Genomic DNA, 27,482 nt, shown 5'->3' on the forward strand with positions numbered 1-27,482 from the left:
AACCACACCGACACAGGGTCGGTTTTACTCAGCGCGTAAATAACCTCGTATATGTTTCCACGATAAAACTTGACAACACGGTCTCGTGGAAATATTGTAACCGCATCAGTCCACGCGTGCGAATTATGATCAATAATTTCAATCAGTGTTCCTGACTTTTTATAATGCTTCGAACTGTATAATATTTCCCCGGTTAATGGTTTTACTGTTATTGAGTATTTTAATTTACTTGATAGCGCAGCAACATCATTTATTGTTGCCCCGGTATTCTTAACCGATTCACCCCAGGCTGTTATTTTTTCACGCCGCAGGTCGGTTAAACCGTTTCCTCGCTTTGTGTTTTTAAAATGTTCCATTACTCGCTCGGCTACACAATTTAACACCAACGACGTAGTCATTCGCATCGGAGCGAGTTTATCAATTTTTGTTTTTTTTACCGGGTATATTCCATAAATGACTGCGGTTACAGGATACGCTCGAGCGTAATATGGTATATCAATCCCGGTCAGCATTCCTGGTTTACAATTGCTGCTTAACAGAGCGGTCTTTCCGTTAGCAAGAACAGGGTCGAGTTTGTCACGGATAATCCACGTATCGTCGTCGACGTTGACAATAAATTTTATTCTGAAAAAATATTTCTTGTCGCGTTGATTAATATAATCAATAATTGTTTTTGCTCGGGCATCAGTCATTGTAGCATCGATGATGTCCTCGTCGCGGATAATTTTAAATGTCGACCATACATGAGATGCGCCGTCGTCGCGGAATTCTTTCTTACCCTCGTTGATAATATCGAACAGATCAGTTAGATGCCGTCGTCGTGGATCCGGGTTTAGCCTGTCAAGATCGAATCTCCCGGCGCCAACTGCGGTTAGCCTAGAAAACTCCTCCATTGTTATATTTAAGACAAATATTTAAATAAGAAAATATTATATATACAATGAACACCTGCAGATGGTTAAAAATTGGATCTGTAACAGTCTGTGGTAAGCCCTGTAGGAAGGAATTCTGCGGTGAACATATACAGAGCATCAAACGAGGAAGCACATGACCTATTCGTTGCCTGCGATGTGGCATTGGTGTCAGGGGTAAAACACAATTATGTGCGGGGTGCGGGGGAAAACGATACCGTGAACTCAAGCGATATTACAATAAAAAAAATAACGGAGACGCGCTAAAATCCGAGAGTGATTATATAACTAGGTTTTCAGACAAATTATAAATTAGACAAATATATTATTATATAAATGAATCAAGAATTTGTCTCACATCCAACCATTAAAAATTATGAAGCATCACGACAGGGAATAGTTAGAAATAGCAGGTTGAAAAAACCAGTTGGTAATGTTGAAAATTCTGGTTATCTAAGATTTAATGCTGGAGGGAAAAAATATTATAATCACAAGTTCGTGTTCGAATGTTTCTTTGGAAAAATCAAAGACGGTCTTGTAATTGATCACAAGGATCATAATAAACTTAATAATAATTTATCCAATCTGAGAGCAGTGACGCAGAGTGAAAATTGCAAGGCTGGGAATGCTGGCTATAACAATAAAAGAGCCAAGAAGGTTGTATCTATAAATTTAAATACAAATGAAGAAATAATATTTCAATCGACATATGCAGCTGGCAAGCATTTTGGTATTTGTAGGGCTTCGGTACGAAGAGTCGCAGAAAAAATAATTAAATCCGCGTTGTCAAAAACATATAATAATCAGAAAATTATATTTCGTTATTGTTAGATAATTTACTGTAATCCGAGAATTTTCCAAACGGAGATAACTCTGCAGTGACTGCGTGAAAATCCGAAGGATTTTTCAAGTCAATGATACAGTTATTTCCCCCTTGACAAGTCAAGGTGACAGGTACGAGCAGACGATTTTCTGCACAAGGAAGTAAATAACTTCCCTTGTTTTCTCCTTGACGCTATCAAGGTGACAGCGCAAGAATGACAAAGTACTTGATGAAATCAAGAATAAACGTGTATTTATCTTTTTTTTCACAGACAATATCGTTATTTTATTACACTTGTTCGGGTTTATGGCTCATCTGTGGTTTCCACACGATTATTATTTAAGAAAATACGCTTTAAACAAATCACGCTGAGCTATTTCTGGACTTTCAAGTATCAGTCGGTTTATATACAATATCGTCCTAATACTGTATTGGGGTTTCGAAACCCAACGAAGTTGCACACGTACTCTGTTATCGCCCCGTTTCGGGGTAACCTTTTACCCGGAAACAGGGTTGATTTCAGGGGGTAGTGTGCAACTTGTTGGATGTAGAATTATAACCCCGCATTGTGTTTGTACCGTCTTATACTACTGTGTAAGCTTGCTAAAATGCGGTGGCAATTTAGAAGCTTTACAGATGTAAATACTACATGTTATGTGTTATCCCCATACGAGCCTTGCTAGCATATCAAATGGTAAGCTAGGAGGTTCACAAATGGGGAATGTCTCGTCGTTTCGCAAACACACCCTCTGGGCCTTCTAGACGGTTATTTGGCAGTTTAGGGGCTCAATCGGGAGTAAGTGTTTCCGCCCCCTCCTGAGTTTGGTAGGATGTCATAAGACACCCTAGAGACTCAAGGAGATGTGATGTTTTTTTTATTTTAAAGATTTAAAAATATATATAAATATGAATCAAGAAAATATCAATAATGTGATTGATGCTATTCAAAAATTAGAAAAACTAGGATTTAAAATATTACTAAATGTTGAAACTATTCTGTCAGATTTTGAATCATTATACGAAGCTAAGTGCGCAGGGCGTTATATTCTTCCTGCTCAATATCGATTCATAAAGATGATCCAAAATAATTTGTATAAATCGCTAGCCAGCGTAGCGGAGACACAAATAAATGAATTTGTTCCACTGTCTCGTGCAGTCGAAAAGATCAGGCTGGCACTGGCAGCCGAGTATGAAACTAAAAAAATAATTAACAATCGGGTCCGGAAATTAAAGCATTGTATGTCCGCTGAAAATCCAGAGAATTTATCAAGCAATGATAGCTTTGTCACCGATGACGAAGTCATTCACGAAGTCAACGGGAAGTAAATACCTCACCTTGATTGCATTTTACTTGGAAGTGAAATACTTGGAAGTGAAATCGAAAGTAAAAAAAAGTAATATTTTTTTTACTGTGTAAATTATGCAACTGTCCGATTTCGTTGATTTTCATAGCAAAATACCCCCCATGAATCTATGACTTTGGTCTGTTTCGTTGATTTTCATAGCAAAATACCGTTATGAATCTGTGACTTTGGTCTGTTTTGTTAATTTTTACTAGCAATTACCGTTATGAATTTGTGACTTTGGTCTGTTTCGTTGGTTTTCATAGCAATATACCCTATTAAATCGAGGAAAATGGACAATTTCTTTGATTTTTACTAGCAAATACCCTATGAAAATCAGCGAAATTGTCAGTGGTAAAAAAAATGTGTATAAAGTAAAATATTTTTGAAATTCTTCGAATTTCAGGATGGAAATGTCTTTGACATTTTTAAAAATCCTAAAGGATGGAAATGTCGAAGATATTTTTAAAAATCCTAAAGGATTTTCACTGCAGTATTTTATCAAGATGATCCCGTGAAATACACGAGTGAGCAACATTGAGGATTTGGTCTGCATCACAAGTAATCATCGTGATATTGTTTTCGCGGAGTTGCTTCAGCTGAAAGTCTGTCAGTAAAAAGTCATCATTGCCGTGTTTATCGATGATTATTTTAACAACGCCGGGGGAATGATTTCCGGTAAATATTTTTCGGATGAATTCTTCAAGCGCGCTTTTGTCAACGATGGAACATTTCACGTGTTGATACATGCTATTATTTTCGCGTTCATTTAATATAATATATTATGACAGTGCTGTCGCTGATGGTGATGTCGTTAGCGTTTCCCACAGTGCTATCATCGTCGTCGTCGTCGTTGTCAGCGAAATCACTGTCAGTGGAAACACTTTGTGTTTCATCATCTTCATCACTGACAACAAAATCACTGTCAGAATCACGCTGTGATTCACAAACACTTTGTGTTTCACTGTCAGAGAGATTTTCATCATCATCATACTGTTGGTAATTCGAAGATTTTTTGGACATTATTATGATATGATATTATTAATTGAAAGTCCTTTAAAAATACCTTGTATTTTTACGATGGAAATCGTTTCACGATGAAAGTCCTTAGGAGGAAAATCCTTTAGGATTTCACCAGCAGATTAATACTAACAGTCTCCCCACGCAGGTCCAACAGTCTATGTTGTTGGTCAGTGACTTTAAAATTCATCCTTGTCAGCGTCGGATTATGACACCGCAACGATACCGGATTGATTGGCTCTTGCACAATCAAAAATCCAGGCGGTTGTGTAGGAGTAAACGAATACAGTATAAACCCTTGCTGGGCTTGATTTGATATTGTTGTGTCTATGTTGTAACTGCCATCGATGACATCACATACAAGATTGACCGCGACGACATCAGTGATTGCTACGAAGCCCGGAGAAATATGCCGGCCATCGCTCGCTGTGGAATTATCATGTGCCAAGATAACGGGTTCTGGTAGTGTTCGTTTGTGTTGTGCAAGTATGTCATCGAAGTATTCATCGACGATATCAGTGACGAATTTTCGTAGGATGACCGGGGAAACATATCCTGGTAATTTAAAATTCGGCAGTTCAGCTTCGGTCAGCGAGTACTTATCCAAAAATTGTTGTTTAATGATGGAGCTACTGTCGGTTACTACCTGAATCATTCGTTGGTTAATATATTCCATATCTGCGGCAATCTGATTTAATATTTCGATTTGCTTAATAATTTCTCCACGTGAACCTGTTACATCAGAAAGATGTTCTTGGAAGCGTTGCCGTAGATGCGCTAGTTGCGCGCGGTGCTCCACATTAATAGTTTTAAAAAATTCAGTAATTTCGCTCAGATAAACACGAAATCCTAATCCTCCCACTCCCGTTGAATATGTTGCACGAGTAAAAGTCAACACAATATCGTCGCCATCGCTAAGAGGCGGGATCCACCTATCCACCGTTGCACCTTTTATATCATCCAGACGCGGCCTATAACCGGGTGAAATTCCGTGATATGACTTCGCGTCAGTGATATAATCTGATTTTTCGGGTGCAACGGGTGGTGTCGGTGGTGCCGGTGGTGGATTTCGAGGCCATCCTAATACTGTTCTGATTGAACTGTTATAAATGTCTACGTGGTAACCCGGCGTTGAGATTTCGATGATCGTGGACAGCGTTGGCTCGTGTGCAGTGATTGATATTTTTGATTCTTTCCCGGTGATACGTTTTATTTGACGTTGTATTTCTTTGTTGATTTCTTCGATCTGATAACTTCCAGTGGGTAACGCAATGACGTTCCAATCTGGGGTTCCATCAGTGTTATTCTGATACGAGAAAACAAATGAGTTATTCGGCAACTGTCCGTGAAATGATGTCGACCTGATATTGGGCCAACTGTGATATACTCGTAATTGTGCCAACGCGATTTCGGTAACTGGAATTGCAGTTGGAAAATTAATGCTGAACTCTGGTTGCGTCGAGGACACTGATATCATTGTGGTCCTTGTCGGAGTTGTATTCGCGGCTATGTCGAGCAACGCTTGGCGCTGAATTATTTCCATCGTTATTGTTATTGTTGGTTTTCAAATGAAAACCGACCCCCCGCTCATAGTCGTTATATATACCGGACATCAGCGTGAATTCAGAATCTGATATGTTGTTGTCGTCTACACTGGATGATATCAACGAGGACAATTTCGAGTAGGCGCTGTTGGCCGCGTTGGCTAGTTGCTGATACTCGTGTAATTTTGTTATCGCACACGAGAATATTTTTTTTGCGATGATGTTGGCGACTCACGCAATTGTCGTTGAGGCCGAAATCGCGATGGGGATAGCGATTGCAGCAGTTACTGGTGTCAGCGCAGACAATAGCACACCAGTGGATGCAACTACCGCGGATACCGAGTACACTGTTATGTCCAGCACGGTCACACGGCGTTTGTATTTTTTTATTTTTGTTGCGCATCTGTCAATGGTGTTTTTCAACGTTGATTGCCATTCGCGTACCTGATCATACCGGTATTGCTGAGTGCGCAATGACTCTGTCATCGGTGTTGTCGTTGATGCTGATTTCATTATTCAATTACGCGGTAACCAATTGAGGCGTTTCTGCGACGAATTCCAAACACCACCAGTAAGATGTTGCGGTTAATTTTTTGTCTGCGGCTTCAAGTATAAATATTTCTTCGGTTCCGCTGTTTAGTATTATAGTTACAACCCCGGAATACTTATCGGTGGAATGTCTCCAAGGATATGTTGTGAAGATTTCAAATTTAGCGGCTGAAAACACAGACAACCTGTACACGCCAGTGACCGTTGCTGTGTATTTGATAGTATTATTTTGTCGGGACCATGTTGCGAATCCCGATGATACCGTGAATACGATGTTGGTGATATGCCCGGGAGTAACTGTAACGGGGACTTTAATCAAACTGACTTTGTTAACGATCTCAGGAATTCCCGATACGATATCCTGCTGTGTTTGTTTGATCGTGTCAATGTCGGTCTTGATATCAACGAGTTTCACGTCGACGACTGGAGGAGTCCCAAAGAACTTATCCACGGTCTCACCAGTTTTTTGAAAGTTTCTTCGAAATCTTGTAAACGCGCCCACGTGAACATCATACTCTGCCCGCAACGTAGTTAGTTTACCGTCAACGGTGTCTACGTATTGTTTGTTTGCGGCATCTTCGGGACCTTCCGGATTTTTTAGAACGGTTATTTTGTTGCCGTTCATGCTGAGTTCGCCTGTCATTATGTCGCCGGATTTTGCTACACTCGTCGCTGCGACTCTTCGTGCATCATCTCGCAGCATCGCAATTGATATCGACGAATCTCTGATTCTGCCGCTGTCACTGAATACAACGATGTTGTCCGCGACAGCTCCAATAACCCTGCGAATTATGTCATTCCACCTAATATTACTGGTTTTTAGCTTGCCATGCCTGTCCTGAAAAATAACAACCTCATCTGGGTCTATCCCGGTTAGATTTAAAAGATCATCAATTTCATCTTTGGTCGCATACTTCGATAAATCGACGTCTTCGCGGCGCTCCTTGGATCTGCTTGATCTTCCGTAAATATCAACCATTATCTGTTATGGGGTTGTTTAAATTTGGAGATGATTTTTCAACGTGTATTCATGCACGACTTTATGAGGAGGAATCGCTGGATGTTTTGTTATCGCGTCAAGAACATTCAAAACCTCCTGACCGCATATCGGAGGATCGGTTAGTGTTTGTGTTGGTAACGTTGACTGCCAAACTGGAATTGAAAATCCTTGAACGTACCTGAGAAACTCAACTGGCGGTGCTAGCCCGTACGAATCGAAATAGATAATTCCACGCGGATCGATCGCGTAAGCAACCCAATGAGTCCCAGGGCCTTCTCGGTTGTCAAGATTAATAATTCCTGCTTCCGGATTATTCGGTCGTGCTGGTAATTGATCTCGCATAAATACACCTTTGAAGGATTTTATACGTAATTGTTTAGCTGCATCGAGTAGATCAAAATTACTCGCTGGAAGTGTTTTCAAAACCTTTTTGGGTACCATGACGCCGGAGTTCCCGGTAGTCTTAGACCCGCTCCGTATTGTTCCACTGGAAGTTTTAAACGATTGGGCTGAGGCATAGTTGTCTTTCGGGGGCGTCTTGTTGGTTTTTGTGTTCTTGTTTGTCTTTTTTTTTAGACTTTTCTTGTGCAAAATTCCTTTTCCGGTTACTTTCTTTAGTGCCATTCCAGCAGCGGTTCCAACTGCTCCTAACGCGGCTGCCTTTGCCGCGGCGGCTGCTGCTGGTGCTAACGCGGCGGCAATTATTGGAAGAAATGGAAGTATTCCGCCGGTCTTTTTGACCATATCTTTAACCGCAGCCGGAGAGAGATCAATTCGAACTCCAGTCGTGCCCTGCTTCGCGCTGTTGAAATGTTTTAGCTGAGTTTTAGTCAGCGACAGCTTGTTTGGACCGCCCGCTAGCTGATCGTGCTTTAACGTTATTGATGTCCCACATATGCTCGCGTTTTTCGATTGTAATTTCTTCACCTGACCAGGAGTCAGTGACACATTAACGTAACTGTATGACATTTTATTTAATATGATGTTGATCTAATTGTTTACAAGTTGCTGCTAGCAATGTTACATATTTTCCACTGGAGCATCGATGACACTCATTCGGCCGCCAACACCTTCAAGTAGCATTGCTTTATGAGAGAGTATGACAGCGATCGCTCTAAAACCACCAGCGGGAATATCACCAACTTTAGCCTTGAAGTGTATATCAACGACCGATTGTTTGGTTAGATCAAGATGTTCCAGCGAAAAGTAATAAATCGGATACAACGCTGTGAAATCCAACTGTGATATCTGCAAGCCGGTATCAATATTTTGATCACGTCCCATAAATGTCATGAGACGATGATACGCACGTGCAACCTGATTATTTCCAAAATCTATCGTTATATCCCCGGATGGTTCTTGATACCCATTTATTCGCAGCGAAACTTCAGAGACAGCAAGTTTGTCAAAAATCATGTGCGAGCGTGTTTGATTATTTACTCTTGTGAGATCCTGGAGTGCCACGAAAATATGTCGTGGTGCTGATACTCCCTGCTGTGATGCTATGTGCCACGTGAATTGGCCAGTGGCACTCTGAATGGAATCTGTAGATGTTGTCAACCATGATATCAATGATTTACCACCTGTGTCCATGAAAGAGAGCAACCGTTGCTCTTCAGCTAACGATGGGGACATTACTGGCATCCACAAAGCAAGCCTTGATAATACTACTTTACCGGCAGCGACACCAGCAGTATCCTCTCGCCAGATAGCGTCGTTGTCGTCACCCTTCTAACAAGTACAACTGTATGCTTGGCTCCAAAAATAACCTTTCTGACATTTCTGCAGAACCCAAAGATGTGAGACAGCGGAATTGCACATGAAAATTTTCTACGATCACCTGATAGCATTAATTTACGTGTAGCAAAACCAAGATTGTAATTTGGATTTGTCGCCGAGACAGCTGTGACAGCTGCTGGTTTGTCTTGAGTACCTGGTAATTTATCGTTAGTTGCTGCAAAAGAGTTAGCTAACATTGAATATCTAGTAAAATGTATTCCTTCCGGACGATCATTATTATCCTTAGCGAACATCATAGTCGGACCAGCCGATCTAGTGTAATCATCTGAGTATCGTGCTAATCCGACGATTGTCGTGGCAACGTCAACGTTATCCTGAATCGTTTCAATTTCTTTTCCATCGATGCTCTATGAGGCACTTCTGAATAGTGCCATGATGCCGTTGTTGACAAAACCAACCTGGACATTATTATCGTATGGCGTATTAGCGACAACATCTGTTTCAACTTCACCCGTGACTTCAAGGAATGCTTCAGCGGGTAAGAAATATCTACTTGTATCATGTACTTGTAATTCAATTCGCCCCGGCTGATTGGCTGATCTTGCTTCGTAAGAATAATACTGATAATCGCGCACAGACTCATCTTTGAGTATTGGTGCATCCATGTCGAACGCTGGGTCAGATACTCGTTTGAACATTATATAAAATTATCGTCGTCTAAAACGAAAACCACTTCCTGATATCAGGCTCGTATTTATTTGTTCGGGTTGTTGAGTCACAAGAGATACGAGTTTTTGATTTGCGGCCTCATTTATTACTTTACTGACATCCGTGGGCATAAGTTCAGTGCTCGGCAATTTTACTGGCGGTGGTTTAACCGGTTTTGGTTTACGTGCTAACCGTGACAATCTATCCTTGACTGACGTGAATGCTTTACCCGCAAGATTACCAACAGCTCCAAGGGCTTTATCCTTGACAACATCAACCGCTTTCATCGCCAATTGTTTCGCAATCGGTAACGCCCTAGGGGCCATCCTTGAAAACAAACCCGTAACAACATCACCGAGACCATCTCCGTAGGTTGCTCTGTAGACCGGTAATCGTGAATTCACTACTCTGACTGGAATGGGTTGGGCGTTGTGTATAATCATGTTATTCAATTGCTGTTTCTCTAACTAGTCGCTGTAATAACCATCTGCGAGTTCATTAACAAGTTCACGATAGATACCGATATCCATGATACCACGCTGAAATAGTCGTTGACAGATATCAGAGGCTTCATTAATTATTTCCGGAGAGTTATTTCCGGCACGTTTTCCTCCGATGAGCACTTCTAACCGAGATACATCATCGATGATATTATTAGGACAAGCAATAAAACCAGACCCTAAACCGCTCCCGGATGTTTCTTTAGGGTCATCGAAAAATTCCTCTTGAGTGGCTCCCTCATCGGAGGATGATTGTGGTTGTTGGCGTTTATCTATTAACTCTGCCAATCTCTCATTAAATTTTATGTAACCAGGATCGTTTATATCAACGGGTAAATCATGGTTACCAAAATATACCGCTTCTGCCCATTTCTCGAAGGTGTCAATTTTTTGTTTAGCTTTTTTTCTTAAAAATTTTTCTCTGTCATCAAAATTATTTAAAGCAAAAGCGGGAAGATTCCAAACCACCTCCATTTTATCAAGACCGAATTTCGTAAACAACCCCCGAGGAGTTTCTTGCTGGCTCTGCTGCAACGGAGGAGGAAGTCGATATAATTCTTTTGATTCTTTTTCTGTTGGATCTATGACGACTTGCGGTTTAGCTATTTTTTTCGGAGTTGGTTTTTTATGTCGCTTTGTTTGTCGCATTTGGACATCAAATCGATCTGATCCTGACATATACTCTCGATAAAATGAATCACTGGTATCTAACCGTTCAACACCCCGTTTTATTTTATAAATTCCATCGAGAAATTGTTGTTTAGATACCTTTTGATTAGGATCTTTAATAAACTTTTCTCGAGAGTGATAAGCCTTAGTAGCGTCAGCGCCAAAAGTAATTATTTCATCTCTGTTCCCGACTGGGTATTTTTTTATTTCATCCACAAAACCTTCTTCAAAGTCTGTTTGATAATTAAATCCTTTGATCGGTTTCGGTTGAGCCTTCTTAAGTTCTTCTATTGCCTGAAGAAGACTTTGTTGCTGTTTATCAGGATCAGGTTTTCCTATGATAGCGGTTTTTATTGTTTCAGTAGCTGTTGTTACGGGTTTAAATAATTCTGTTGTACCCTCCGTGAATTCAACTTTTGCTTGCTGTTGCGCTTGTAATTTTTCTCTGACACTATCACGAACAGGAAGAAATTTTTTTTATTGCTTCTAGTCGCTCTCGAGCTAGTCTAGCGGAATGTGCTTCTCCAATGTTGGCCATTATTGTTAACCCGAATTTTTAATTCGCAATGGAAATCCTAAAATGATTAGCAGCAGAGAGACTACGCCACCAACGTCGTCGTCGACGTCACCCCGTGAAGAAACTATTTTTTATAGCGGCTGGTTATCGCTGTCGAAATAACCCCGTTAGCCAGAAAAGAGGATTTAGTCATCATAGTTTCTGGCTAGAAGGGTTTATTTTGCGAAATAAGACCTTCTATCAGAAGAGTTTTTGATAGATGGTCCTGTTGGACGAAAAAGTTGGTGGGCCCAGTCCCTCTGCTGCTCATGCACATTCTTTTAAAATGTCTTTAAATATTTTAGAATAAAATTCAAAACGAGTTGCAATTTTAAAAATGTTCGATCCACTGAGTCTAGACATATATATCCGTCTTACCTTTGACATGATGAAGGATAATGGTGTTCGACTTTGATGTAATATTTGTTTCTTGATTTGTAATATGGCATGTGTACTGTCCGGCCATTCTTGATTCAAAGCTAGGGAAGGCTGGTTTGTTGCTATCGATAATGGCTTGACCCTTCCATCGGAATGTGAAATTGGGATTCCAATTTGCGAAACAATCTATTGCGAAAAATTCATGATCCTTGGGAGAAAAGTTGCTTATGCTGAGATTCACGGACATATTGTTAGGTCGATCTGAAAGAAATTTAGGAGGAAAGAAATGTTAAGTTGTAAGAACTAATCTTATTCAAGTGAAATCTGGTTCCTTCCAAAAAGTTATTTCAGGTCCACCGTTATCAATTTTTGTATAGGATCTCTTTCAAAATGAAATCTTAAAAACACCATTCAAAGACATTACACACTTCAAGCACATTGTGATGCTGAATGCTCGAAAAAGTTATCTTTGCTATGGGGATATCTTCTGGTGGAACATCGTCGCCTCTTTCCGATGCGAGTAGAATTACGTTGACTCTCTGAAAGAGACTCGGAGGTAATCGTAGCGATACTTCCCAAATTGGTAAGTTTTCACGGGTGAACGTCCGGATAGATGTATGAAGAACAGGTTCTTGTAAAACGATAGTTGATGAAAATAAAATGCAACCACATTTCAACAGTTGGTGAAAAAATAACTGCACTTTTAATTCTCGTTGTTTTTATTGCAACTATATGATGAACAAAGGCAAGAAGTTTTTTTGTCGCAACTAATACGAAACAAATTATTTGCACTTCAGGGACTGTCAGTTTAGAACGGGTACCAGTAAATGTAAGTCTCTCGTATGGCGAAGCTCCAGCATGCTCAAGCAAGAGTCTATTTAAAGAAGACTACGGAGTGTCCCCGTTCACTCTGAACATCGTCAGTCTTTTCTGCTGATTGATGAAAACAATATTTTGATTCAGATAGTGACCATTTTGAATTATCATTGTGCCTGTTGTTGTGACTCATATTATCCTCACAAAGAATTGATGACGTGTCATCACTAATTGCAATGTAGACAGTAGTTTGGGGCTACAGAACCTAAAAGATTTTCCCGTTTATTTATTCAAACGTTCCAGAATATTAGAATAAGAATTTCCAGAGCAATCAAAAGCATTGGTAAAAGAAACACTCAAATACTTATTTTCTTCAGCACACATTAAAAGAATTAGGTCATTTAGGATTCTCCTCTCTATAAAATAGATTTATCTAGAAACGTCAAACATATGACCCCCTTCACTGTTCGTTGCGAACATATTTAACTGTGTGAATAACCGTTTTCACCAACATTTCTTTTAATTTAGTCTATGGTGAAAAAATATCATATTTCTACCGGTACGAACCAAACATTAGTGCCACCAAAAGGTAAGGGGTTGTCATACGAACGTATGCTCTTTTGATATTGCATTTTAGGCTTTGAATCATTTTGATGTAAACAGAAAGAAAACAAATTAAACACACAATACACTTGTGGCTTATGGATAGAGTGAAACCGAATTCTTTGAGAAATCTGGCTTTTCGAACAATTGGCTTTGTAAAAACAATGTAAATTTTTAAAACAAAAACTTTCAGATGACCTAAACAGCTCGAACAATATTAGACTGACTACAGTTTTACAGTAAAGAAAAAGAATGAATAAAAGAAAATGTATTTGCCATGCTTCCTCTGGTGTACCTGTGTATGATAAACTTCACAATAGAATAACAAAGTATCTTAATATTTAATTATTGTAACTGATGTTATGTATATTGGATTTAATTTATATTTGATTTAATTTAATTGTTTGTTTGCTAGTTTTACATGTTTTATTCCTTTGTATGTTATTGTAATGTAATTTTATTTACTGGGTTTGACGTATTCCCGAAATTCATTTTCCAGAAATTCAATTCAGTTTGACCTCACTGTTTTTCGTAAACAATGATAATAGAAACTTTGTATATAATGCTGACATATTTCCTGACCTTGATTCAGAAATCATAAAGAGTTGAAGTGAACAACTTTTTTATTCTTTCTTAGAGTAGAATCACAAAGTGAAATCGAGCCATACTTAGAGCACGTGACAAATAACATCAAGCAATTGTTTCAAACTCTGTTGTTTCTTCAGAGGATTGATCCACATCCGGGCATCTGTTTTGCGCAGTAGTTAGACTTAATATCGATGTATTGAGAAATAATAGTCATTTTTGCCATAACACTTAAGAAGTCAAAGTGTTTTATGTTGTGACCAGTTTGAGATGAATTTTCAAATTTTCTTCACAATATTTGGATTTCAAGAGATCATTTTTCCTTGGAAATATTTGTACTCTAAATTAATTCTTGGACAAGGACAGTTATTGAAATTTACAAAGAATTCAAACACTAGAATATTATTTTCTGTGATTCAACAAAGAACTATTGATACATCAGGACGACGCTGACCACTGCATATTTCATTGCCTTACATTTTGGATTTCATCGGGATTCGAACATAGTTTCATTAGGACTTTTTATTACTAGGACTTCTATTTTGTTAATTATTGGATTATTCTTGGATATATTTTGGATTTTGATTCGTGAAACCGTGAGTTCTTTTTCTAATTTTTACCTTCTTTTCCTAGGGAAATAAATTATTTGTTAAATTTTCAAACCGTGTTGTCTTCACTCTTTTCTTATTGCGTTTTTGTAAGAGCCTAAACGTAATATTTAATATAATCTTTATGCTACTTCTGAGTATAAATCCAGATTGACTCTTAAAATTTTATGAAAATCACAATACTCTCCCTCAACACACACACCCACATATTCCCTTCGTGTTTAACCATCCCCTCAATCATAAAACGTCTTACTTACCTCAACATTAAAAAAATATATTTTCTATTCATGTTTACTTCTACACTTGCTGGAATAGTCTCCTATATTATGATAAAAGGAAGTACATCATACGATTCTTTACGTGTGCCCTAACCTTTGTGCAAAGTTAAAACAAACAGATTAGAAACGGAAGTTGCAGCAATTTACTGTGATATTAACTCTAGGATACATTGTAAAATAAATAGCAGTGTCTGGAGAGTGTGGTTCTATGGAAACATTATTTTACCGGGAGCTCAATTTCCCGATTTTACAAAAATGGTTTATGTATCGTATAAATGGTGAATGCACAAAACTGCAAATTGTTTTGTTCTGGTGAGCCGGCGGAAATAACGAGCTTTATATGGCGTAGGGATACATCGACACGGACAGGACGATACATATTTCTAAGATATATCAAACGAATTCTTTCCCCCTACTCAGATCAAAACACTAATGCTGTTTTGTATTTATTACATACACATTCTTTTAAAATGTCTAAACATTTTAGCATAAAATTCAAAACGAGTTGGGATTCTAAAAATGTTCGATCCACTGAGTCTAGACATATATATCCGTCTTACCTTTGACTTGATGAAATATAATGGCGTTCGACTTTGATGTAATATTTGTTTCTTGATTTGTAACATGGCATGTGTACTGTCCTGTCATTCTTGGTTCAAAGCTAGGGAAGACTGGTTTGTTGCTATCGATAATGGCTTGACCCTTCCATCGGAATGTGAAATTGGGATTCCAATTTGCGAAACAATCTATTGCGAAAAATTCATGATCCTTGGGAGAAAAGTTGCTTATGCTGAGATTCACGGACATATTGTTAGGTTGATCTGAAAGTAAATTAGGAGGAAAGAAATGTTAAGGTGTAAGAACTAATCTTATTCAAGTGAAATCTGGTTTATTCCAAAATATTATTTCAGATCCACCGTTATCTATTTTTGTATAGGGTCTCTTTCAAAATGAAATCTAAAAAACACCATTCAAAGACATTACACACTTCAAGCACATTGTGATGCTGAATGCTCGAAAAAGTTATCTTTGCTATGGGGATATCTTCTGGTGGAACATCGTCGCCTCTTTCCGATGCGAGTAGAATTACGTTGACTCTCTGAAAGAGACTCGGAGGTAATCGTAGCGATACTTCCCAAATTGGTAAGTTTTCACGGGTGAACGTCCGGATAGATGTATGAAGAACAGGTTCTTGTAAAACGATAGTTGATGAAAATAAAATGCAACCACATTTCAACAGTCGGTGAAAAAATGACTGCACTTTTATTTGTTATTGTTATTATTGCAACTATCTAATGAACAAAGGCAAGACATTATTTTGTCTTAGCAAATACGAAACAAATTATTTGCACTTCAGGGACTGCCAGTTTAGGACGGGTGCCAGTAAAGGCAAGTCTCTCGTATCGCGAAGCTCCAGCATGCTCATGCAAGTGTCTAGTTAAAGAAGACTACGAAGTGGCCCAGTTCGCTCTGAACATCGTCAGTCTTTTCTGCTGCATGATGAAAACAATATTTCGATTCAGATAGTGACCATTTTGAATTGTCATTGTGCCTATTGCTGTGACTCATAATATCCTAACAGAGAATTGATGACGTGTCATCACTAATTGCAATGTATACAGTAGTTTGCGGCTATAGAACCTGTACGATTTGCCCATTTATTTATTCAAAAGTTCCAGAATATTAGAATAAGAATTAAAAGTGCAAGCATTTCAACGATGGTTGAAATGTTATTGTGAGGGCCTATTCCATGTAAATAGCCAGATGTTCGTCAGCCAAACAATTACCAAGTTGGGAAGTATCACTAGTATCGCTTCTGAGTCTATTCGACTCAAAGAGGCAAGGATGTTTCGATTTCTGCCTTATTGTAAAACCTTAGTTTCCTGTGTTTTATTGATACATGTTCCTCTTCTAATTTATTCCGCAGAGTAATTTCAGCTAATAATAAATATTTTAGAAAAAAGTGGAAAAAGCAAAGACATATACCGATATATCGACACTGTAAGTATTATTCATCTAGGTTCTCTGTTATCCCGGATTTCCTACCACAGATCTGAAGGCATATTGAGGTTATTGCAGAGAAATACAATACGCATGGGCGTCTGCTACGCGTGAATGCCTATACCAATGACTTTGTAGCATGTTTTTTGCGGGGGTGCTGTGTGTATATTCGAAATGGTATAGGGATTGGTGCGTGTAGGAAAAGCTATCGGTGCAGAACCCTCAGACACGGGTTGAAATCTCCGTAGGGTACGAATTAAAAATTATCGAACTTCTATGATAAACATTCTCCTTTATGATATAGGGATAGCACTTTCCGTTCTGTTTGGTGTATTTATCTATCTCTCTCTCTCTTACTATATATAGAGTGGATCTGATACGATAGTGTTTGCATTAAGTACGCGGGATGGTTTAAAATTACAAAAATGGTTTAAGAAATTTAATCATTTTTATGCACATTTAAGCAATATTGCTTTTGTTTAGTCAGAAGAACCAAACCGCAGATGGTCCAGGAGAGTATTGACATAATTTTTCCTATTAATTCAAATTCCAATTACCCGCACACACCAATATATCTAACTCAAAAGGAAAACATGTATTTTGCAGAGGCATAAGTCGGATTATATTTTAAGATACCGCAATAAACATAAGATATGTGCTCTTTATATTTATGTCTTCGTTTATAGCTTTGTTAGATTTTAGTAATTATTTATTGATTACGTCTCTCTTTTGAAGATATTTCTCAACCCTTATCAAATAGCCTGTTTCTATTAGGAGACGTCATAACGTACATATTGAATTCTTTGGATATTTTAGGTATTCATGTTTGGTAATGTGAGACAGGAGTAATTCTTTGCATTATGTGTTTGGGTCGTGTTTTTATTGCCTGGTGATAAGCACTAATAAGAGAAAGATCATTCTGGTGTGAAATTAGATTTTCGCGATGTCCAATCATTAAGTGACTAGGGAAAAATTGCTCTAACATTTGTGCTCTTATAAACCTTTCAGATGAAAACGACTTTTTTTTTCTTTTTTATGTATTATATCTATGATGTGTGTTTAACTTGTGTCCATGATTGTAAATTGTAAGGGTCATTTGTAAACAACATATTACATTATTAAATTTTGTACATAATTGTTGAGGATACTGTAAGATAATGATCATTTGCATACAAGATGTTTACTTGGACATGTTGTTTGCTAAAATTTTAGCAAACAAACCTGACCTTGTTTAAGAAATCGATGGAAATTTCAAGCGTATTTTGTTGTGTCATAAGTCAGGTCTGTATATAAATGAAGACCAAGCTGGCAATTAGTCATTCCTACTTTAAGTTCAGCTCTAAAATCATTGTTAGCTGTGCTAAGATGTAATTTGAAAGGAATTTATTTAAATATTATTGGTTTGAATTACAAAGTGCTCAATGACCTTTTTGACTAAATCACTATTTTGGGATTATTGTGAATTCTTTCAAGGACAGTCTGTATTATAACAGTGTGATTCATCAAGACTGTTGACACATCATCTCATCCAAGAATATAGACATTTTAGCACATTCAACAATGGAATTCATTTTGAACACCCTATACATTTAGACTAGTGATAGAACCTTTAGGATCATTTTTAATTAATTCACAATAATGTAAGTTCTATTTAAATTTTCATTTATTGAATTTTACTAAACCTGTTGGATTTACTTTTTTCTGTTACATAGATTCAGACAAAAGAGTCGCAACATCATGAGATCCTTTAGAATGTGGTGAAAAAGGACTAACAAGCCACGCACACACAGGAGTTTGATTCACTCAGTATGAGACCCCACGCGTGTAATAACACATTTTCCCGATTTGTAAACATTTAGTAATTTAACCAAAAACTAATTAACAACTTACATTGCCGGCCATTTGATCTGAAATGTTTATATTCATTTTATATTAGATTTTTTTAAGGATTGACTGTTTATTGCTTTAATCCAACGAAGTATGAACCGAAGAAAACGATGTGCAAATTGTATAATCGACGATGAGGAATATATAAAGCTTGCACAGCGTTATTCGGTTTATATTTCGTTGAATTTATAAAATAAACAGTAAATACTTACAATTAAATTCAAAAGCATTAATAGTTCAATAAACTCACTGTTAAATACAATTCTTTTATTTAATTATATTTTGCATTTCGTTCATAAGGAGCAATAATACAGAACAGTGAAGATTCATGATGTATTTCTACAGCCAATCAGAAAAAAGTATTGTTTGTTAAAGCCACGCCCACTTCTCAGCTGAAGACGAGGCCACCACATCAGTTTAGAAATCAAAATCCATACTTGCACAATAGAAATTATCGTCCACAAGGACTGTTTCGTTGTTCTCAGGCGAAGCCTGATTTCGTTCTTCATTTTCATCATTGTTTAGGAATTTAGACACATCACAGGGCAAAATGCCATTTGGCACTGTACCTATTTTTTCTCCACATCAAGATATACAAGCAGACGATATTTATTTATTCATTTAAAGTGTATTTTGTAAGTAGCATTAGCAAATATATTTCATTTATTTGAAAAAAATTATAGTCTTTGGCTCATAATTAAAATATTTCGTAAGAAGTCTGAATTTGAGTGATCCTTTATTATAAGTATAGTCCCCATTGAGTATTATGTACACATAAAAGTAGTATAGCTGGGCGTGGCTTTAAAAAAAGTTGGGTTCATACAGGTATGTCCCCAAACAATTCAAAAGGGCATGGCCAATGAGACTGCAGCAAATCGTAATGACAAAAGAAATATATAACTATTCTTACATAACTCGGAAAATTACCATTTTAATAGTGTCTCTCAACCTTCTTGTCGGTTCTTTATTGTACCTACATTTATACAAAACAGAGAATACACAAATACGAAATCAAGAAAATGTCACAAGATAACTGCAGGTTTCTTATCATTACGCCCAGTAATTTATGAATTATGATATGCGTGTAGTATTACAAACGTGATAAGAAATCAATATTGTTTCATGAATACATACATAATACAGATTTTGGTTATAGAGAGGACATTTAATTTTCACTGACTTCAAGGCAGTCATATATGTATTTCGCAATTACAATTACACACTCCAGGGCTAGGTCTAACATCAAGATTTGCCATGTATGTTTAATCATTGTACTTTTAGCTGACAGACAGGGTGTGTCCGGTGACACTGATATATTGGCCAGGATAACATGGAAGTGTCCTCCGATTTGGATATATGACAGGTAGCGAAACAATTGGCATTGGTTTTGAAGACACCAAGAGAAAGAGTAATTTGTTCCGGGTACCCTCCGATAAGGTGTCCTTGCCCTGTTTCTTTTAGAACAATTCAACGAACTGCTCTTCTTGAAATTTACAGCGCTCAATTTCAGTACTAAGTGGAGTAGAATTAAGAGCATTGTTGTCAATATCTATGCAATTTAAACATATAAAAGTTTTCGCAGCATAGTCCATTTTACACACGCTAACACACAAGAAAAGACACACACACACACACACACACACACACACACACACACACATATATATATATATATATATATATATATATATATATATATATATATATATATATATATATATATATATATATATATATATATATATATATATATATAATATTTATTGCTTTCTCGGGATTAATTGTTTGGTCAAGTTTCAAGTGCATATAAGTTTTGTCTATTTATTTTCGCTTTGGGGTTTACATGTTACCCAATAAAAGAACTGCAATTCTGTTTATCTCCTTTATTCAATCTGATCATCATCGGCCACTTCCTTGAAGAACCTAAGTTATGTAGCAGAGGCAATCCTTTTCAATGTATTAAATTAACTAAAACGCTCTTATCACCTAACGAAATACTACGTCATTATGTGGACAAAACTAATATATTGATTCATTAATTTTAAAAATAAAGAAAAGTTTCAATAGTTACTTTCAGTCAATGATAGCTTGAATATTATGATTGACTTGTTGGTAAGTCCAAAAAAGAGTGTATTTGAAAGATTCTGAATATTATGTTATAACATTTTCGTTTCTTTCAACCTTTCAAAAATAACGTTCAAGAAGTAATAACTTTTATAAAATGATTTGCCTCTGCTTACGAATTACACCGGATATCTGCATATATATACGTGTCGCGTAACAAGGGCACGTGACAGTGACGTAACATTGTTGGAGAAGGAGAACAATTCTGCTACTGTGCAAGAAGGAAACTATAAAATACCGATAATATCCGACTGATATCAAATTCGACTAGTATGAAATTCACGGATGTAATTCCCTGTACAATCGTACAAATTTGAGTTTGATTAATAGTGTTAAAGATGATGGCGAATCCATGGAAGATGACCTACGTTCTGGAAATCTGATGTCTGCGATTGGTGAGCGGATTGTGGTTGCTGTGAAGAAAGCATATTGATGAAGATACTCGATACAAAGTGGAAGATATTTCTTTAATCACTTCATTAATTCGATTGTTATTTTTACCATACTGAAAATTCATTTGAAACTCAGAAAGGTTCTTGCAAGATGGGTGTGAAGTTCTATGTGACTCCCTGTTAGTCGTTGGGGTGGGATGCTCCCAATATTTATTTGAATTACTGAGGAATTCCCACCCTGGCTCGTTTTTGTAGGAAGTGAAATTAGTGATAGAGAGAGAGGTAAAGCTCCGAGCCCCCAGTCAGCAATACCGACAATTAAATTATTAAGAACACAAGGTGAAATCCAAAAGAATAACAATTTAATACATAATACAAATTAAACGATATTAAGTTCTCAACCAATCTGCTTCCTCTCGACTATGTGACAACCTATTTCATCACGTGATTTTAGTGTGAGATGGCTTTTCCCTGTACTTGGTTTCTACTCATCTGAGTTTACTACGCCAATTGCTTTCCTCCTTCCGGCATTCTCCGATTCTTCCTGTCCTCCTCCCCTTTTGTCTTCCTTTCTCCTCCTCCTTTTCTTTCTCTCTTTCCTTCAACGAGCCTTGTTCCCCGCCTAATTCTATTCTCCATTTCTTCTTCCGGCGTTCTCCGCTTATTTCTATCCTGTCTCTCTGAGACTCGGGACTTCACCACTCTGTCCCCAGAAGCTTCCTTTACGAAACTTTCTGTCCTTAGAATGTACTAAGAGTTTTCCCGGCAAATCACTTTTTTTTTTCTTTTTCGGGGCACCAGACAGATGCCCCCCCCCCCCATCCTAATTTAATAAAATATTTTATGTGTTTTTGTGTTCCCCCAGATTTGTTGTATTGTGTTATTTCATCGTTTTCTTAGTAACGTGAATTAGGATTTCGGGTATTTTTTCCATCCCTAGTGTATCTATAGGGGTGTACCTCCGAGAGTGATTTCATTTATCCTCTCGGGTTACTTCCCCTAGTTTGCTTTTCTGTGACCTTGCTAGGGTCTCCTAAATCCCGTGTGTGTTATATGTTTGTGCTATATGTTATGTATGCTATATTGTGTTATTGTTGGGATATCATTTACATCAAATTCTTGCAGTGTATCAGTTTTCCTATTATATTCCGTGTTTATAATACAACGGAAATTTTATTAATTTTGAATTTGGAAGATTGGTGATATCCCCTTAATGTTTTGAATCTTAGTGATTCTTATGAAGTGTATTAAATTCACCTTTCTTTATGAGATGAGACTGAGCTCCAGGGGATGTTCACATTTTTTAAAAAATTTTATGTGTCTCCCCCATGGAGCAGGTCTATCTTTTAATTATAATTGTTCCAAAAGTTCGTCACAATAGTGGTCGTTGATGATGATTAAAAAAAAAAAAAAAAAAAATTAATTTAAATTAAGTTAAATTTTACATTTCAAAATTCAGATTTTTCAAATCTTTAAAATTTGAAAAATAGATTTCTTTTCACATAAAATATTTGTTAGTGTAAGAGGATAAATAGATAGATATTCATTTTATATTTTTAGGTTTTCTAATATCTCAAGAGGGTTGTTTTCCAGACTCTTACATGGGCCTGTTCACTTCGCATAGCGCCATGTGACATAGCCCCATGGCTTCATTATCTGTACTTTCCCTCTTGAAAGCTATTATAAGTTAAAATTTTATTGGCCCACAAATTTTTATAGTATTAACTATAAAACTTAAAATTTTGTATAAAGTCTGTTTGTTAAAATTACCATCCAGGTATAATATACATTATGGTTTAAAGTTATCATTTATATTTATTTCATCTATTATGTTTTTCCTAGTGTTTAATGTTTCCCTACAATTTAAAATTACATGTCTTTTAGTATATGGACCTGTTTTGCACAGCGGACATTTTGGCGGTACCCTGACCATATGCCGTCTCGCTGCAGCCTCTCCTGTCAACCACGCATCATGCATGTATTTGAAGGCGAGGCTTTGTATTTTCAAAGAACCTAGTTGGAACCAGTGCCCCCATGCCCTTTTCCAGTTGATATATAGGTTTTCTCTTTCCACTTTACATTGTATATTTTTGGTAATGTCGTTCCGAATCCATTTATATGAGAGTTTTTCGTCCAGGTCCCAAAATTCTTTTTTATCCTTATATTTCATTAATAAATCTTTTATACTTTTAAATTTCCTAGGAGTTTCTAATAATTTCATAACTTTGTTGTTTTTATAAATTCCCTCCCTGTTCCGTAAAACGAAACCAAACCAATATATATAAATCCCTTCCCAAGGTAATTTCGGGTCGTCATTCAGTCGTTTAAACCTATTTAAAATATTTGTAATTTTTAAAATTATGGGACTTGGTATCCCTATCCCCCCCCCCCAGTTCTCTTGATTTATACAGAGTTTCTTTTATAACATAGTGTAATTTAAAGTCCTATATGTAGTTAATTATGATTTTATCTATATTATTGAGTATTATATTACTTATGTCGGTGGACTTCATTATATAGTTATGGGCCCGTTCCATTAGACATAGCGGCGTAAGTGCACAGATATCAACATTCCGTTTTATCTCGCTTTCCATTTTTTTAACAGTTATCCTTCTCTTCGTTTATCCCAAAGCAAACCCCAAGTGCTTTAACGGTATCTTTAAATGCATGGGCTGTTATGGTTGAATGCCTACCACGCCAGTTACCTATCTCTAATATCTCCGTTTTGTCCTGATTAATTTTAGATCCCAACGCTTGTCCAAATTTTTCATATTCCTTTATTAGGTGCACAAAGGATTTCGGATCATCTACGAAGTTGGTGCAATCATCTGCATGTTGTAGCATTTTCACCTCATCTGTAATATTTGGAACTTTTATACCTTTAATTTCCTTGTTTAGTTTTATGCTGATACTTAGCATTTCGATTGCTATTACATATAATAGCATAGATAGTGGGCACCCTTGCCGCACTGATCTTTTTATGTCAGATTTTTCTGTCATTGCTCCGTTATTTTGTACTCTGGATGTTATATTAGTGTATAGTATTTTAGTCCATTTTCGGAAAGTTTCTCCGAAACCAAGTTTTTCTAAGACTTTCTGTATATAGTTATGTTCAATTCTATCAAAGGCTTTTTCCTGATCAAAAAGTACCATGGCAGCTTTTTTGTCCTTTGTTATGTAAATAATCTATTATTGCAGTTATGTTTAAAATGTTGCTTTGTATATCCCTATTTTTTGGCCCACAAGTTTGGTTTATATTATTTATGTCCCCTATCCCCTTTTTTAGCCTATTACTTAAAATTCTACTCAATATCTTGTAGTCTATGTTAAGGAGGGAGATGGGCCTCCAGTTTTTCAGATCTTCTCTGTCCCCTTTTCCTTTATATATTAAAATAATGATTCCTTCTTTCATTGTTCCTGACATTTCCTTATTTTTTAAAAGTGTATTATTGTATAACCAGTCGAGAATGGGCAACAACTCTCCACAAAATGTCATATAGAATTCTGCGGAGAGTCCATCTCCTCCCGGTGATTTTCCCTTATTTATGGTCTTTATACTTTCTAGAATTTCCTCTTGTGTGATAAAGTCATCACAAAGTTTTTTAAAGTCATGGTTAATTTTCTCACAGGGAATTTTTTTCTAAATAATCATCTATTTCATTCCCTGCTATATTTTGTGATTCATAAAGTGTGGCATAATAGTTTTTAATTTGTTTCATAATTTCCCCTTTTTCTGTTATTGTTGTTGTGTTTATTTTTATTTTATCTAAAGTTTTATCTCCCCCATTCTTTTCTCCTCCCTTTTATATAGCCCCTCTGCTTTTTTATATATCCCCGTATATTTTCCTGCCCTAATTTCCCTACCCCTGCTTTCTATTTTATTTATCTCTTCCAATCTGTTTTTTAAATGGGTCTCTATATCATTAGTGTTTGGTTTTTGCATTTGATGTCTAATTGCTTCCCTTTCCATTTTTAGTTTCTTACTTTTTAAATTACAGTGTTCTATGGCTAATTTTTTAAATTTAACTTTTAATTTTTCCCATTCCAACATTATATCTATATTTTCCCTACTTTTAAGTTTTTCTATCTCCTGTTTGGTATTTTGTATAAAATCTGTATCTTTTAGGATCGAATTGTTTAACATCCACCTTCCTTGCCCCCATTTTATTCTAGTTTTAATTGTTATAGTCATGTTTATAAGTTTGTGGTCAGATATTTTAAACTCGATTATATTAGTTTCTCTATGGATATGTATTTTATAATTATTGCAATAAAATTTATCTAAACGACTTCCTTTATTTATTTTATATTCATAGGTAAACTGTTTCCTTAATAAATTTTGTACTCTATAAACATCTATCAATTTGTACTTTTTAATAAAATATTCCATTTCTGGTTTAATTCTAATGTCATTTGGTGCCAGATTTCCCTCCCTATCTATATTTTCTCCCACCCAATTAAAATCACCCCCATAATAAGATTTCCTGTAGCATATTTCTCTATATATTTAGTTAAATGTTCTAAAAAGACTTTCTTTTGTTCCCTGTTTGCCGACATGTATATATTAATCATGTGTATTTCTTCAATTATAATATGTATCATCCTACCTTTAAAAACCCCTTCTACTTCTACTCTATCCCATGATAATCCCCTTTTATTTTTAATTAAAGTTGCCACCCCCCCCCCTTTAATATCTGTATGTTCATAATCACTGATTAGTAAAATACCGTCCAGGTGACTTTCAAATGTTGCTTTTATGTCATCTTTAAACCCATTGTGCGTTTCTTGTATGAATAACACATCATAATCTAAATCTTTCGGAAATTTAAATAATTTTTCTCTATTGATACCATTTACATTAATAGACAGGAGTTGCAAGTTTTTTCCTTCCATTCCTGTCTCTTACCAGGGTGTTGCTTTTTGTTTATATTAATTTTACAAATATAATTTGAAATATAATTTATGTGCTTAGTTGTGAATTTTCGGAGGGGGGGGGGGGCACTGGTTTCCCTACCTCCCTCTGATGAAATTGTACTGCTTAAACTTTCTACTGCACTTGTGACCGTTGTTTGCATCGTACTTTCCGTTTCTGTATTGTATGTTTGAATTGATTCTATTGTTGTTTCCTTGTTTCTTGTGTCTTCCTCTATTTCCGTGTCGTATTCCGTGTCTGTTTCCGTTTCAGTTTGTCCCTTTTTCTCCCCCTCGCTATCGTTTTCTGGATCTGCTTCTTCTTCTTGCATCTCTGTTTCTCTGTTTTTCTTTTCCTGTTTGTTCTTTTTCTTCCTCGATATTATCTTTTCTTGGGGAGAGATTACATCTGAATTTCTTTTTGACCTCCTCCTCTTGGGCATCGGTGTTGACGTTAGGGGGTTTGCTGTTTGGAGGCTATCTTCTTGTTGGGTGCTTTCGTTTTCCAGGACGTCATATCTATTTTTTGTCGTTATTCCCTCATCCCTTTGCACTTCTTCTCTGGTGGTTTTGTTCGGACTCAGGTAACTCTCCCAATCTAGGGTCCTGTGTCCCTCTATTTTGGTGATGTCCAGATCAGGGAGAACTTGTATTCCTTCTTCCTTTTCTTGCCTGATTTGTTTTATTAAATTTAGTATTTCATCATGTTGCTGTTGTTGTTGTTGTTGTTGTTGTTGAGATTGAGCTTTCTGCCCTTGGCCCGCTGCTTTACTGGCGTAAGTCGTCTCCTGTTGTTCTGATTGCTCCTTTCCCCCTGGGCAATCCCTGGGTCCGTGTCCTTTCTGGTGGCACAGGGGGCAAACTCTGTCCAGTTCACTCTCCCTGCACCAGGTTTTTAGTCTAAAGCCCAGAACATAAAAAAGATGGGTATTTTCTTGGCGTCTTCACGGCTTACGTATATTAGCCTGTTGCCAGACTTTATGGGGGCAAATCCCCATACTGTCGCCATTTTGTGGGTAACTATCGTCACCCCCATTTTCTTTTTTAGTTTCTCTATTAGCTCCTGGCTGCTAACTTCCATTGGTAGCCCCATCACGTTTACTTCTGTCAATCTTGGCTCCAAAGTCCTAATGAAGGGTGCGGTTTTATATACCCTGGCCACCATCCCCTTTATGGTAAGTTCTTCTTCTTCTAGTATGGATTCTTCTCCTTTGGGATATACTACATATTTGTTCAGTCCTCCATTTTGTATAGCTTCGATTTTTCCTATATCCACTCCCATCGTATGTAGGCCCATCAATACCTCACTTAGTCTGGGTGGGTTGGTTGCTCCTTCGAAGTCTATTGTTTGACACCCAGCCGGGTGGTTAACAATCATCCTATTTTCTTCAAAAACAGTGTGAAAGTACTGTCTGATTTTTGACCGGATTGGGGCGGCTTGTCCCTCTTCTTGATCCATTTTGTTTTGTCTTTTCGGTGAAAACAACCGTAGGTTGGTTGCACTCTACTGTTACTACCACAAATAACTTTCTATTT

General features: G+C 36.9%; 3 protein-coding genes across 4 annotated transcripts in view; all 3 read right to left on the bottom strand.

Annotated features, from left to right (window-relative positions):
• LOC149793557 (uncharacterized) overlaps window positions 1-11,989 on the bottom strand; it is a 36,419-nt gene extending 24,430 nt beyond the window's left edge. For both annotated transcript variants that reach the window (XM_089966421.1, XM_089966420.1), the window contains exon 1: window positions 11,742-11,989. In XM_089966421.1, coding sequence (XP_089822547.1) covers window positions 11,742-11,988 — 247 coding nt within the window. In that variant the 5' untranslated portion in view covers window position 11,989. The remainder of the gene's footprint in view (window positions 1-11,741) is intronic.
• Window positions 1-27,482, bottom strand: part of LOC149793553 (uncharacterized) — a 278,258-nt gene that overhangs the window by 191,997 nt on the left and 58,779 nt on the right. The gene's annotated exons all lie outside the window — the stretch shown is intronic.
• Window positions 12,104-27,482, bottom strand: part of LOC149793558 (uncharacterized) — a 40,125-nt gene continuing 24,746 nt past the window's right edge. Inside the window, exons 3-4 of the mRNA XM_089968907.1 lie at window positions 15,192-15,452; window positions 12,104-12,138 (exon numbers count right to left, since the gene is read on the bottom strand). Coding sequence (XP_089825033.1) covers window positions 12,104-12,138; window positions 15,192-15,452 — 296 coding nt within the window. The remainder of the gene's footprint in view (window positions 12,139-15,191; window positions 15,453-27,482) is intronic.

This window comes from Sinohyriopsis cumingii, chromosome 8 (assembly GCF_028554795.1).
Source record: "Sinohyriopsis cumingii isolate HCF-2022 chromosome 8, ASM2855479v2, whole genome shotgun sequence".
Taxonomy (NCBI): domain Eukaryota; kingdom Metazoa; phylum Mollusca; class Bivalvia; order Unionida; family Unionidae; genus Sinohyriopsis; species Sinohyriopsis cumingii.